This window comes from Solanum verrucosum, unplaced genomic scaffold (assembly GCF_900185275.1).
Source record: "Solanum verrucosum unplaced genomic scaffold, falcon-dt-bn FXZP01000012.1, whole genome shotgun sequence".
Classification (NCBI taxonomy): Eukaryota; Viridiplantae; Streptophyta; class Magnoliopsida; order Solanales; family Solanaceae; genus Solanum; species Solanum verrucosum.
Window position 1 is genome coordinate 6,237,621 of NW_026020063.1, and position 16,098 is coordinate 6,253,718.

General features: G+C 38.0%; 1 protein-coding gene across 1 annotated transcript; it reads right to left on the bottom strand.

The window, feature by feature from the left end:
- Window positions 1-14,498: 14,498 nt before the first annotated feature.
- LOC125823542 (uncharacterized) lies at window positions 14,499-15,429 on the bottom strand. Its single transcript, XM_049502905.1, has 2 exons — window positions 15,051-15,429; window positions 14,499-14,812 (listed from the first exon to the last, which is right to left on the bottom strand). Exons 1-2 carry the CDS (start codon window positions 15,427-15,429, stop codon window positions 14,499-14,501), a joined length of 693 nt encoding a protein of 230 aa, XP_049358862.1.
- Between the last annotated feature and the right edge of the window lie 669 nt (window positions 15,430-16,098).

Here is a 16,098-nt window from a genome sequence, read left to right on the forward strand (position 1 = left end):
TTCCGCTTGTTCTAAGTATACAAACAATTAATATACGCAATGATAAACAATCAAATGTCTAATTATCTGGATTATACTAAACCCAATAACCCAAGACCAAACCTATGATCCTAAGGTGCAGCTAGGGCTTTTTCCCACCATCAACTTTGGGCAAAATCCCTCCCCCAACGATAAATACCCATAAATTTATGTTCGACGGATCAAAAAATGGATTAGGGGAGTGAAATCCTTACCTTTAGTGCTAGAAGAGGTGGAAAACTGCCAAAAACGTTCCCTGGTTCATCCTAGCTCTCAAGAACGAAAATTGCAGAAAAATAACGTTTTGGGGTTTATTTCTGACTTAAGTCGCGATTGGCCCGCTATGGCGGCCCCACCCTGGTGGCTTGTACCGAAATAGAGAGTCTAATTTAGAGTTTCAAGCCCCCATTTAACAAAACACCTTCAACCCATGACACTCAAAAGGTACTTGTTCACGCTAAGATCAGTTTAGGGAGTTCTACTCGCCCAAATTTGATTTTGTAAAGTCATACGGGTTCCTTAATGTCTTAGCTATTTACTCAGACAATCAAATTCATTATTGGATCTCTAATTCATTACCTGATCACCCTAGACTCGCATGACTCTCATTTTATCCAAATCTGGACTAGGCTAGAAATTTCAAGTTACTACCAAAAAGTTTTCTGGCCCAAAAATTTCCCCATTGGCTTTTCTTTTACGACAGCAACAGTTCGTTACAATAGATACCAATTTATTCATCACTCTTCCCCGAGTGACAAACTATGAAAAAGGGGCTAAAGTAAGGGTAGAGTAGTACTTGAATCGACGAACAACTAGGGATACTTGTATCGCATGTCCTTCTCAGTTTCCCAAGTAGCTTCTTCAACTGGACGATGCTTCCATTGTACATTCATGGACTTAATCTCTTTGGCCCTTGACTTGACATATCCGGGCGCTTCATCCAATACTAAGTGTCCATGGTCGTTCAATAGTAATATAACCCAACTAGTGAGTTGGGGTCGAGTCCCAAGGGAGGGAGCGGTTTGTAATTGAGAATTAAGAGAAAAGCAAGAACTTCGCTCAAGTCAATTATAGGTAAAGATATATACAAGATATATACGAAAAAAAGCATATCAAATTAAAGGGTGACACAAGTGTCAATTATAAAAGGGTGTTTTGTTGTCAAATTAGCAACTAAAACTAGCAAGTAACACGGAAATACGAATATGGTGATGGTATTCTTGGGATGTGATAGGATTATGGGCTAAGATAAACAATCGGATAAATGCTATTGATAGTAAATCGTTGTAAATTGGTAAGTAAGCTACACTTTAGTAGGGGTAAGCTTTCTTTCGAACAGTTTACCCCGTATCAAATTGGTCTCTCTCGAACACCGATAAACGGCAATGAAGCATAGCCTTTGCCTTAGTCCATTCACTCTCTCGAGCTTAATTTGTGGGAGAGGATTTAGGATTCACTCTCTCGAGCTGAACCCACGACAACCAAATAACCACCGACTATCGATTCAGTAGTTTTGGTTTTAAAATTTCTCTCTCAAGCAAGCCAAAATCACAAAGATAAAATTGTATTTGCAACAACAACCCCATTAAATTCAAACACAACTACCTAACGAAATCACCTTTAAACAACAAATTAACTATCGATTAGCAATACCCAGCAGTAAATTCAACCCCTATTCACATAATCACACACCCAAGAATTGGGGGTTTTGCTAGACATAGTAAAGAGATAGAAATTCATACCGAAAAGTGTTTCCATCAAGTGGGTACGATAGACATTGTCTTTACACACGTCTAAGATGAAGAATCTTCAATACCCACTTCCAATTACTTAGAAATGGAAATCTTCAAATCTTCAAAGCTAAGGAACAATGTCTTCAAAACTCTAAGTTCGAAAAACTGAAAATAATGTTTGATATTCTAAAATTCGCTACTGATTGCATACTAAACTAAAAATTCAAACAAGTATTTATAGTTTTCAAAAAGTGTGTTGCGAAGGACCACTTGGTGCAGTTAGTCGAGATCGCTGATCAACTTGGCGATGCGCCCTTTGGTCTGGTTCATCGCCTTTCTGCATTGGCCTTCAGCAAATTCAGGTTCTGTAACTTTGGGCGATAAAGCACAGCATCGTGGAATTGTTCGGCGACTCGCCGACTGCTCCTTTATATCGCCGACTCAATTTTCTCCTTCAGAGTCTGGCACGTTGGAACATTAGGCAAGCCCATAGCCATTCGGTGACTCGCCTAATGGTTTAGGAGATCCTCAGGCCGTCTTTTATTCGTCCTTTCATCTGCCTTGTTCCTTTTTGCCCAGTAGTGTCCATGATTTGCCTCTAACTCCAAATACCTGAAACTCAAGGCTTTTCATCAGTTATTGAGACAAAATACGCATTTAAGGACACTAAATCTATCAAAATAAAGACCTAAAAGAGTCCAAATTATGGACTCATCAACACCCCCAACTTAAACTTTTGCTTGTCCTCAAGTAAAACTCAAGTTCATCAGTTCAAAAAGGTGTCTCAAACAGTGCTACACAAGACTCAATCATGAATGCACACAAAAAGACTCAACTTACTCGTGCAAGGATCAATTGTGCACTCAAAGATTCAAGTTGTGACTCACCATTACCAAAGAATCTCAAGCTCACCATACTTGCCTCAAATGCAAGTTCAAGATCAACAAAGGTATTTATATGCCCTCACACAAAGAATGATTCCATATTCACTTAATGGTTCAATCATTTAAAGTTCCGGAATCAAAATCAACACTCACACTCACAAAGATAAACACAATGCATGATTTCACCCATAGGTTTTCCCTTATTTTTCAATCACTTTTGCTTCAGCTCATTCAAGATCAAAATGGTTTTTTCAAGGCTTGTAATGGGGCTAAGTGTAAAGGTATGGCCATTTACGCTTATAGGCTAAAATCCTCATGAAATGTGATGTGAATAACACCTTTTTTCCTTCTCTTTATCATTTTCATTCAAGCTCAAAAGTCACCTCTTATTCATCTTCCATGGACGGTTGGAAACCCCTTTTTCCTTGTAATTCCACAACTTTATTCCACAACTTTTTCTTTCTTTTTTTCCTTCTTCATTCTTTTCTTCTTTTTCTCTCTTTTTTTATATGGAGGGATTCCATTTTTCTCAAAATATGGGAAAAGGGACTTCCTTCTACTTTCTTGATCTACCTCTTCTTTTCACCACACCTCCAACTTAGGCTTTTGACCTAAGTTGGCTATTCAAACCAACCACAAATCATGAGGATTATAGGTAATGGGTCAAGAAAGGTCTCAATTTCATCAAGTTTCTTCCAAGAAAAGGGTTAAGGCTCAAAGGTGTTCAAAAGGAGTTCACACACTCACAAGGTAGGCCATAAAAGAGGTATAATGTCAAATTGGTTCACACTCTTTAAAGTCGCCTAAGATCATCTCATGAAATTGCATCACTTAGTCAACCAGACCAACTAGGCAAATTCTAGGGGTCATCACATATGGTTCACGGTAAGCTCATCACACAAGGCATTGACACCAATGTCAAACAAGACTTCACACTTTCGCTAGTATGCAATATTTATCACAAGAGACTCAATTCGATACTTGGCAAGTCACAATGAGATGCAAAGAGTTCACATATTGTCTATGCAACTTCAATTGGCCTCGTCTTAGCCGCACATTCATTTTTTGTTCAATTACGATCACTATTCGAGTCATCGGTATTGATAAAAAACCAGTACTCAAATTTGCAAGAGAACAGTCACATTCAACACATAAAAAAGGTGGCAAAAAATTTCAGAAGGGTCAAAAATCATTTACAATTAAAAGCAAGGAGCCACAAACTCAAGTATCCACAAAAGAAGTGTAAAAACACAATTTTTTAGCTTAAAGCCCAAATATAAACAAAACAAAAATTACGAATGTCACACAAAAGGTGAACCTCACCCCACCACAAAGAAAAACATTTGTCCTTAAGTGCAAACAAGCTAATAATATCCAAAAGGCAAAAGAAATAAAAACAGAGAAGGAGGTAAAGAAGGGATCATGTCTACTCAGTCGCTCCATCTGTCTGGGCATCAGTGCTTGGAGTCACAACAAAAGGAATAATAGCACCAGATTCACCAAGAGCTGCCACAGGTGTATCCGCCAAAAATTTATGCACAATTGCATCGAGTTCCCAGGCCCATGAAGGAATAGAGGGTCTCAAGGAGTAGTCTTCCTGTCATAAATGGGCCGTTTTCCCTTACCTTTGTCTGCAGGTGGAGGTTCTTGCTTGTCCTTCCTGGGAGGATTTGACCCCCTTTATATAATTTGAAATTTTGAGCTCTTATCTTTCGGGGTGGAACATTTCTCCCAGCAACTTTCGGTCTATCCATGTCTTAAATGCCGATAAAAATAAGATTGAAAAAGCTAGGCGGCAATGCAATCCAAATCCAAGCACCAATCGATCAACTAAAATACTTATAAAATGCAGAAATATCGAAATAACTAAATAGGTGCAGGTTTGAAAAATGAGGGAAAATGGACGAGTTTGAAATTTAAGCTTTTGGCCTTTTAATAAATCGTCCAGTTCTTTCCCATTCGGTGACGTTAGTCGTATTTGCCGAATCACTCGGTGAAACGTCGAGTAATCACTTACCTCGCCGAGTTTTATAGGATCTCCAGTTGAACTGAGGGTCCGAACGGTGGTCTGGATCGGGGTCGCCGAGCAGGTCGGTGACTCGCCAATAATTTTTTGGGCTCGCCGAGTTTTACAGACTCCCATTTGAAATTATCTTGAGTCCATCAGCGGTCGAGATCGGGGTCGCAGACCTCTTCAGTGATGCACCGACTGGGCATTTTGCTCGCCAATTTGCATTTTTTGCTCACTTTCCACACGTCGACCTAATCAAGCAACACACCATTATTTCTTAAAAGCAAAAATAAAGCGATAAAACCTTGGGTTGCCTCCCAAGAAGCGCCTTAGTTAACGCCTTGGCACGACACAAGTCCTACTCAAACTCCATTATTGGGGTTGGTCCTAGTGCAACTAGGTAACCCCAATTGTTCATTTGGGTGGAGCTGAGGCAATACATGACCCATAAGAGTTTCAATTATCTGGATAGATCTAGAGTGAGAACCGATCATCTGATTTAGCACTTCAATATTCTCATTTATCTCTTCGAGCACTCTATCTTGTTCACTGATCTTATGGAGAATGATTAACAGCGTATGCTCGACACATTTACTCTCATTGTTCTCAGATCTTCTCCGCTCATGAGGGGGTATGTATCTAGCTTTTCCTTTGCACTGGACTTCAATCTCTGATATTTTCTTGGCCAACTCGTCCAGCTTAGTTACCAATGTGGTTCACATGAAGTCCCTCTTTACTTCTTGGTTTGTCTCAGCCATATGATCAAGCAGTTGGGCATCTATCACATAGGGTTGTTGTACAATGCCACCCGGAAAGTATTGATCAGCCAACATTTTATTCTCGGGACCAAGACTTCTGTAAAAACATTCTTGGAGGACTACATCAGGAATTTCATGAGTTGGGCATTGAACCAACAATGCTTTAAACCTTAGCCACGACTCATGAATCCGTTCACCTTCCAATTGTTTGAAGGTTAGGATGCGATCCCTGAACATCATCACTTCTAAAGGAGGAAAATCCATTTGTTCGCAATTACTGCACGACATGCTCACCTCCTCTATTTCAAAGCATAAGCACCCAAAACAAAGCTAAAAAATTAAGTAAGTATCACTACAACTAAAAAGAGCAAAATTTAACTCAACTAGAAATTCTCAATTAACACCACTCCCCAGTAGTGGCGCCATTTTAACTTGACGTATCCGGGCGCTTCATCCAATACTAAGCATACACGGTCATTCGATAGTAATATAACCTAACTAGTGAGTTGGGGTCGAGTCCCAAGGAAGCGGTTTGTAATTGAGAATTAAGAGAAAAGCAAGAACTTTGCTCAAGTCAATTACAGCTAAAGATATATACTAAGAAAACCATATCAAATTAAAGGGTGACACAAGTGTCAATTATCAAAGGGGATTTTGTAGTAAAATTAGCAACTAAAAACAGCAAGTAATACGGAAATACGAATATGGAGATGGGATTCTTGGGATGTGATAGGATTATGGGCTAAGATAAAAAAACCGGGTAAATTCTATTGATAGTAAATCGCTGTAAATTGGTAACTAAGCTAGACTTTAGTGGGGGTAAGCTTTCTCTCGAACAGTTTACCCCGTATCAAATTGGTTTCTCTCAAACACCGATAAGCGGCAATGAAGCACAACCTTCGCCTTAGTCCATTCACTCTCTCAAGCTGAATGTGTGGGAAAGGGTTCCGGATTCACTCTCTTGAGCTGAACCCACGACAACCCAATAACCACCGACTATCAATTCAATAGTTTTGGTTTTAAAACCTCTCTCTCAAGCAAGCCAAAAACACAAAGATAAAATTGTATTTGCAACTACAACCCCATTAAATTCAAACACAACTATTGAAAAAAATCACCTTTAAACTGCAAATTAACTATCAATTAGCAATACCCCGCAGTAAGTTCAACCCATATTCACATAATAACACCCCAAGAATTGGGGTTTTAGCTAGACATAGTAAAGAGATAGAAATTGATAACGAAAAGTGTTTCCATCAAGTGGGTATGATAGATATTTTCTTTACACATGTCTAAGATGAAGAATCTTCAATACCCACTTCCAATTGCTTAGAAATGGAAATATTCAAATCTTCAAAGCTAAGGAACAATGTCTCCAAAACTCTAAGTTCTAAAAACTAAAAATAATGTTTGATATTCTAAAATTCGCTAATGATTGGATACTAAACTAAAAATTCAAACAAGTATTTATAGTTGTTAGACAGTGTGCTGCGAAGGACCACTCGGCGCAATTGGATCGGTGACCCGCCCTTTGGTCTGGTTCATCGCCTTTTTGCATTGGCCTTCAGCAAATTCAGGTTCTGTAACTTTGGGCGATAAAGCACTGCATCGCGGAATTGTTCGGCGACTCGCTGACTGCTCATTTATCTCGCCGACTCGATTTTCTCCTTCAGAGTCTGGCACGCTGGAACATTAGGCGAGCCCATAGCCATTCGGCGACTCGCCTAATGGTTTAGGCGATCCTCAAGCTGTCTTTTGTTCGTCCTTTTAGTTGCCTTGTTCCTTTTTTGCCCAATAGTGTCCATGCTTTGCCTCTAACTCCAAATACCTAAAACTCAAGGTTTTTCATCAGTTATTGAGACAAAATATGCATTTAAGGACACTAAATCTATCAAAATAAAGACCTAAAAGAGTCCAAATTGGGAACTTATCAGCCCTCAGCTTCCGAACATCACGATCAAGAATTGCAATCGGTTCCTCCTCATACTGAAGGTCTTCGTCTAGAAATATTGAGTCCCATTTCATGATGTAATCCTTGTCACCATGATATCTCTTCAACATGGACACATGAACTACCGGATGAACTCCCGATAGGTTAGGAGGTAAAGCCAATCTATACGCTACTCGTCCTACACAATCCAAAATTTCAAATGGTACAATGTATCGAGGACTAAGTTTTCCCTTCTTGCCAAATCCCATCACCCCTTTCATGGGTGACACCTTAAGAAGAACTTTCTCACTACTCTGAAATGTCATGTCTCTTACCTTATGGTATGCATACTTTTTTCGTCTACTCTAGGCTGCTAAAAGCTTAGCTTGGATGCTTCTTGCCTTATCCTGAGCATCCTTCACCAAGTCAACCTCCAAAGGTTTCACATCTCCAACCTCAAACCATCCTATGGGTGATCTACATCCCCTCCCATAAAGTTCCTCAAATGGTGCCATATCAATAATGGAGTGATAGCTATTATTATAAGAGAACTCACACAAAGGTAGGAACTATCCCAATGTCCTCCAAAGTCAATCACGCATGCCCTCAACATGTCCTCTAACACTTGGATAGTCCTGTCCGACTGCCCGTCCGACTGTGGATGGAAAGTTATACTAAAAGTGAGTTGTGTGCTCGATTCATCATGTCATTTCCTCAAAAACTTGGATGTGAACTGCGTACCACGATCTGAGATGATAGAAAGGGGCACCCCGTGCAGCCTTACTATCTCTTTTACATACACCTTAGCCAATTGTTGCGCATTATAGTCTATTCTGACTGGAATAAAATAGGTTGACTTAGTCAATTTGTCAACCACTACCCAAATAGAATCAAACTTTCCCAAAGTCTTGGGAAGACCAACCACAAAATCCATAGCTATTCTTTCCCACTTCCATTCCAGAATTTGCATTCTCTGAAGCAAACTTGTCGGCCTTTGATGCTCATATTTTACCTGTTGGCAATTTTGACACTTAGCCGCAAACTTCACTATATCTTTCTTTATGCCTGGCCACCAATTTAGTCACACCAAGTCTCGGTACATCTTGGTCACACCCAGATGAATAGAATATCGCGAACCATGATACTCTGTCAACAAATTCTGAATCAAGTCATCTACTCGAGGGACACAAATCCTTCCTTTAAAACTGAGCACACCCCCCGCATCTAAAGTCCCATATTGTGCCTTACCATATAGACATTGTCTTCTTTCTAAGCTCCTTCAAATTCTCATCCTGGAACTGTTTGGTCTTGATCTCCTCAATGAATGTGGCCCTTACCTCAATGCTAGCTAAACACCCCACCTTTCCTAAGATGCCCAACTGTATGAACTTAGATTCCAAGGTTTGAATTTCCTTATCTAAAGGTCGCTTGGATATACTCAAGCAAGCTAGACTACCCATACTCACCGTTTTTCTACTTAGCGCGTCTGCCACTACGCTAGCTTTACCCGGATGATACTGGATGGTTACAACATAATCCTTGAGTAACTCCATCCACCTTCGTTGTCTACAATTTAGATCCTTTTGAGTGAAGACATGTTATAGACTACGATGATCAGTAAACACCTCACACTTGACACCATAGAGGTAATGACGCCAGATCTTAAGAGCAAATACTGCCGCTACCAACTCTAAATCATGTGTTGGGTAATTCCTCTTATGCACCTTTAGCTTCCGCGACGCATAAGTTATAACATTCTTATCCTACATTAATACAGCACCCAAACCCAAATATGAAGCTTCACAATAAACAATAAAATCTTTACCTTCCACCGATAGTGCTAGAATAGGTGTTGTGGTCAAAAGAGTCTTGAGCTTTTGAAAACTCTCATCACATTTTTTGGTCCATTCGAAAGGTACCTCCTTTTTGGTCAACCTTATCAGATGTGTGGCAATATAAGCAAAGTTCTTCACAAATCGACGATAGTAGCTAGTGAGCCCCACAAAAATCCTAACTTCAGTCACAGAGCTAGGCCGACCCCAATTCTTAACCTCTTCAATCTTTTGGGGATCTACCATTACCCCTTTCCTTGAAACTACGTGCCCCAAAAAGGCAATCAAAGTCAACCAAAATTCACACTTAGAAAATTTCGCATACAACTTTTGTTTCCCAAGAACACCAAGAAAAATACGAAGATGGTCAGCATGCTCTTCCTCATTTTTCGAATAAACCAAAATGTTATCAATAAATACTATCACAAATGAATCAAGAAATGATTTGAACACACCATTCATCAAACTCATAAAAGTTGCAGGCGCATTTGTCAACCCAAATGACATAATGAGAAATTAATAGTGCCCATAGCGGGTCCTAAAGGCCGCCTTCGATACATCCTCAGGCCTAATCTTTAACTGATGGTAACAGATCTTAGATCAATCTTAGAGAAAATGGATGCACCTTCCAGTTGATCATAAAGACCATTTATTCGATGCAGTGGGTACTTGTTTCGAATGGTTACCCTATTCAATTGCCGATAATCTATGCACATCCTCGTACTACCATTTTTTTCTTAACAAACAAGACATGAGCACCCCACGGGGAAGCACTAGGACGAATGAAACTTTTATCAAGAAGTTCTTGAATTTGAGCCTTAAGCTCTCTTAACTCAGTCAGAGCCATGCGATAAGGGGGGGTGGAGATGGGGCGGGTACTAGGTTCCAAATCAATAGAAATATATATCTCTATCCAAAGGCATACTAGGCAAATCGGTAGGAAACATTTCTCTAAATTTTGACACAATAGGAATAGACTCAATAGAGACAGACTCGACCTCAACATCCTGAATATGAGCCAAATACGCCAAACATCCTTACGCCACCAGTTTCTTAGCCTGAATGGAGGATATGATCTTAGTTGGCTTAGGCTTGTACACTCCTTCCCGCTCTAACTTTTCTCTACCCGGAATCTCAAGAGTCACGAACTTAGTATTACAATTAAGCACAACATAATAGCAGGACAACCAAGTCATGCCTAAGATTATATCAAAGTTCATCATATCCAATATAACCAAATCAGTCCAAGTTTGGAAACCCATAAACATAATAGAACAAGCACGATAAACATGGGTGACTATGACACACTCTCCAATTGGGGTAGAAACATGGATGGGGGCATCAAGTATATCAAAAATCATATCAAATCCCAAGGCAAACTGAACAGACACATAAAAATAAGTAGAACCCGGATCAAATAACACATTAGTCATCCGGTCACAGAAAAGAATGGTACATGTGATCTTGTATTATTGTATTTAGTTACGTCATTTCTTCTCTTCTAATGTTTACTTCCTTAAAATGTTGTTATTTTCCACTGATTTGAGGCTTCTTCCCACTAGGCTCGTTGCTTGTCATTGCGGACTATGAGTTGGTTTAACTACTGTGAATTTCAGTAGGTATCATCATGACCTTTAGATATTATTATGTTGGAATATATTCATCCTAATGTTTCTGCTTGAAAGTATATTGTTATGAAAAATTGACAAATTAAAAAGCAAATTAACAAAACTAAAGCCATGAAAAATTAACTTAATTAATTCAATTTAAATATTTCAAAAATTGACTTAATTGGTTTAATTTCCTTTTTAGAGAAAATTGACTCAACCATTAACACCTTAATTAGTAGATTGATAAGAATCTGGTTAAAACATTTTTAAAATAGAGACAAAATAAACATGTTGTACTTAGAGTTTGTTTGGCATTACTGTTAAAATAACTTATTTTAGAAGAATTTTTTTTAAAATGACTTTTCAAAAAAGTGATTTTGAAAAAAAAAAATTGTTTGGGTAATTCATTTGAAAAGTGTTTTTCACAAGTACGTTGCGTTAGGATGATATTTTTAAAAAAGTACTTTAGATACTATAAGAAGTACAAAAAGGGGAGGAAAGCTCCTAATACCTACTTAGAGTGGGAAAACCCCCAATCTATATACCAAAGTAGGATTTCTATGTAAGCTCTAAAAAATAAAACTAAATGAGGTATAAACCTCAGCACAACAGTTCCTCAAAAGTGAAAATTCTATACAAATCTCTATCTAGGGAGAAAGAGTTCTTTTGGGTAATCATTCTGAGGGAAGGAACACTCATTCTATTCAAAATCAGTTATCCTCTTACCTCACTTGGTAATTGATGATGATGAGTGATCCATGTTTTGTTAGCGCACTGGAGACCCCAATTGGCGAGGCAATCGACCACCTTGTTTCCTTCCCTGTAGCAATATTGAAGGCTCCAATTGTCCAGTCATTGAAGGAGATTCCTGATGATGATAATTTTATCCCATATGATCCATGTATTATCTTGAAGGTTGAGGATACAATCCACTAGAAGTTTAGAATGAACCTCCACCTCTAGGTTCCTAATTCCATTGTTGACACACCAGTGAATACCTGTTTCCAGAGCCAAAGTCTCTACCATGTTGTTGGTGGTGCTTCCATAAGCCTCTGCGAAAGAAATCTTCATCCTGCCTTGATTGTCTCTAATTATACCGCCTCCTGCACTTAGTCTTGGATTTCCTTTGAAGCAACCATCTATGTTGAGCTTGTAGAAGTCTAGTTTTGGTCTTAACCATAGAACAAGAACATGACTGATCTTGTCCCTAGCTATTCCGATGATGTTGTAAAACTGTTCCCAATCCATGAATGGATTAATACTTTGGAATTGTTTGTGGGCTATAGTAATTATTTGACTATTAATGTTGTAGGTTATGCTCTTGAAGTTCATCTTTATGCCTTCATATCTATGCTTGCATCTTGCTTTCCACACTTGCCAAATTATAATACTAGGAAGGATTTGAAGGACGAGATTTTGGACCGGATTCTTCTCTATTGAAATCCACCAGTTTATCAATAGTTTTTTAAAACAATTATGATTCTGGGTGATCTCAAATAGTTTGTTATAATGTCTCCAAACTTGTTGTGCTATCTAACCTTTGTAGAATAAGTGTTCAACTGTTTCTTCTTCATAAATCCTGTAACAACAAGAACATCTTGAAAGTAGGTGGACCTTAAATCTAGTGAGATTTAGATCCACAATCACCTTGTTACGCAGTACTTTCCATAACAAGAAACAATATTAAAAGGGTTCTTATTATGCCAAATCATCTTATTAGTAAGATTCACATTTCCTTTTTTCCTACTAAGATCTCAAGCAGATTTACTACTAAATTTTCTATCCGAGTTAGCCTTCCAGAAAGGAGTATCATCTAGATTAGAAGATTTAATAGTAATTCCTTGGATCAAATTAACTAAGTGAACAGGAAGATGTTGATTGAGCTTATAAGTATTCCACATACCATGATGAATAAAATCAGAGACGGGAATTTTAATAGAGGTAGATACTTTAATAAATTGAGAAAGTCTACCAATACCTGTACAATTGTCCCACCAGAAGCTTGAATTTCCTTTATTCAATCTCTATTGGATTAGGTGATCTACTTATTTCTTCATCATTCTTCTCCAACATTTTGAGTATTTGTAACTCACTTTCCTAGCCATTGGATGGTTTCTCGTTGAATATTTATCTTTCATAAATCTGATCCAAATGGTGTCCTTGGTTCTGAATTGCCACCATATCTTGGCTCCCAGGCTTTTAGAGATGTCCATAGTAGATCTAATGCCAATGCCTCCTTCCTCTTTTGTATAGTATAACTTGTCCCAAGCTGCCCAATGGTATTTTTTCTTTTCTTCTTTCCTTTCCCATAAGAAGTTGGCAAAAATCTTCTCTATTTGATACATGATTGTTTTTGTGGACTGACATATTGAGAGAAGATAAAGAGGCATAGTATTCAAAACATGCTTAATAAGAATAATATTAACCCCCCCCCCCCTGTTGAGAGTCTATTTCATTGCCAAGAACCAATTTTTTTAATGATCTTTGTGGTCATGTCTGCAAAATATTCATTTTTTCTTTTTCCCAATGAATAGTGGACATCCCAGGTAGGTGATTGGGAATTGTTCCTTTTTGACTTGAAAAATTCTGGAAACAATGTTGATCCTTTTAGTAGAGATATATTTATCCATTATGAAGCAACTCTTCCCTTTATTCATTTGTTGTCCAGAGCATTCTTCATACTTCCTTAGGCAATTTACAACGACCTCCAATGTTTTGGTTTAACCTAAACAAAAAATAATTAAATCATCAGCATAATCTGAGTGGTTAATCCTTGGTCCAATGGTATCCATGCTAAATCCATTGAAGGAAGGATTTTCATATAGGTTATTCAACATTAGAGAAAGAGATTCGGCAGCAATAATGAAAAGAGAAGGTGAAATTGGATCGCCCTGTTTAACTCCGCTTTTGGATTGGAAAAAAACATGTCTTTTGCCTTTAACTGTGACGGTATACCAATTATTGGAAAGGAGATTCCACACATTATGAATCCATCTATCATCAAAACTCATTCTTTTCATAACAATGCAAATAAACTGTTAGGACATCCTATCGTAAGCTTTGTTCATGTCAATCTTGAATATAACATTGCTCCCTTTATTCTTGGTATTGATCTCATAAATAATTTCTTGAGCCAAAAGAACATTCTCTCCTATAGCTCTACCCTTAATGAAACCACTTTGATTGAGGGAGATGATCTTAGGAAGAATATGGGTGAGCCTGTGATCCATTATTTTAGAGACAATTTTATGAGTAACATTGCTAAGACTGATGGGTCTAAAATCATAGAAGGATTGAGGAGACTCCACTTTCAGAATGAGAATCAAACAAGTACTTGTTAACTACTTAGGCATGTGTTGTCCATTCAACATTGTTTTGACAAGCTGAGTAATATCTTCACCAATTATGCACCAAGCTTTCTAGAAGAAAAGCCCACTGAAACCATCAAGTCCAGGAGAGCTATTGGGGTTAATACTAAAAATAACTTCTTTAATTTCCTTTTTGGTAGGATCTCATATCAATATCAGATTATCTTGCTCACTAATGCAGTTAGGGATGAGGTCCAGCAAGCTATTATCCACCCTATTTTTTCCTGCAGAAAACAAGTCATGGTAAAACTCTACAACAATGCCAATGTAATCATCCCCCTCAATCCAATTTTCATCTACTTTAATTTTGTGGATCTGGAGGAAGTTTCTTTTTCCTTTAGCGATAGAGTGAAATTATCTAGTGTTCTCATCACCCTCTAGGTTCCATTTGAAATTAGCTTTTTGTCTCCAAAAGGTATCTACATGCTTGTGATGAGTGATCAATTCAGCTTTTATTCTATTCATGTTTATTTTGTCAATAGGATCCATAGATTTCATGTACTTTTCTTCACTTTGTTCAGCCTCTTTATCCAGTTGCTGAGACTTCTCAAAGATATTTCCAATTTTCATTTTAGACCAATGACTCAAAGCTCTACTAGTCATCTTTATTTTCTGATGAACCTGCCAAAAAATATTGCCATCTGATTGAGAAATCCTATTTTCCCTGACTACAACAAGAAAGTCATCAAAGTTAGTCCAAAAAATTAAGAATTTAAAATATTTGGTGTGATGGTCAGCAATGTTGCCAAAGTTGATAAGCAAAGGACAATGATCATATCCTACTCTAGGCAAATGGTGCACTCTACTATGAGAGAAACAATCACTCCACGTAGTGTTGCAAACCATTCTGTCTAATCTTTTCCAAATGAAGTCCTTACCACTTCTTTCATTACACCAAGTCACTACATGTGTATCCAATGTCAGAAAGTGCACAGTCATTTAGACATTCTGTGAAGGCCATATTGTTACCTAGTGTGTATGGTATGCCTCCTAGCTTTTCTTCCCTGCTTAAAATGTTGTTGATATCACCAGCGACAGCCCAAGGATGGTTGATTACGGAGGCAAGAGCTCTCATGTACATCCAGAGATCTTCCCTACCAGAGGACTTCGATTTAGCATAAATAATGGAGAGAAAGAGAGAATGTTCCTCACTTTGAATCTTACAAGTTGTGATTTGGTTCTCACTAGCATAGATTGTACAACTGAGTTCTTGTTTCCAAAAGATCCAGGTCTTGTTACTACAATTTGCAAAACAATTTTGCATACCAAGACATTTCGCATACATTTCAATGTTAGTCTCTTATATGAAAGGTTCTTGAATAGCTACTAAAGAGACTTTATGATTATCAATCAAAAACTTGAGCCTTGCAGTAGAGGCATGAGACTTCATGCCTCTAATATTCCAATTGAGAATACTAATCATGAAAACTAAATTTATGAGGTTTTTGTGATTTCCTTTTTGTTTTTTCACATCAGGATTAGTATTTTCCTTTCGACCCATCCTGCTCGTTTGATTTTTGTTGGAGTAAGTTCTAGCATGATTTACAATTTCTTGATTAGCCCCATTATGTCTTTTTGTTTGATGTTGATGCTCATTTCTCCTTTTCCTTGCTTGTTTCCTTCCTCATCAGAAGATTCCTCTGAAGTGTTGTCTTCTTCTTCTCCCTCTGAAGATGTTATATCTGCCCATTCATCTTGGGAATCTGGTTCTTCACCATTGTGATCATTGTCAATCTTCTTGTTGTTTCTTAGTCTAGTTTTGCAAGTACTTGCCAATTGTTCCTCATCTTCCACCATCAACTCATCAAAGCTATTTTGATTAATATCGGCAGCCTGCTCTTCATTCATAATTTCAACTTGTCGTCTCCTAATTTGAGTGTTATCTTTCTTGCAAGTTCCCACTTTGGTTTTCCTGCCAACAACTTCTTCCCATCCCCCACCAAAATTATCAACA

What these genes read in the sequence shown, in the direction of transcription:
- LOC125823542 (XM_049502905.1), bottom strand. Translation starts at nt 15,429, where the DNA reads ATGTATGCGAAATGTCTTGGTATGCAAAATTGTTTTGCAAATTGTAGT. An exon ending in TTCTGACATTGGATACACAT is followed by an intron (nt 14,813 to 15,050) that starts GTAGTGACTTGG and finishes TTCTTGTTGTAG; the next exon opens with TCAGGGAAAATAGGATTTCT.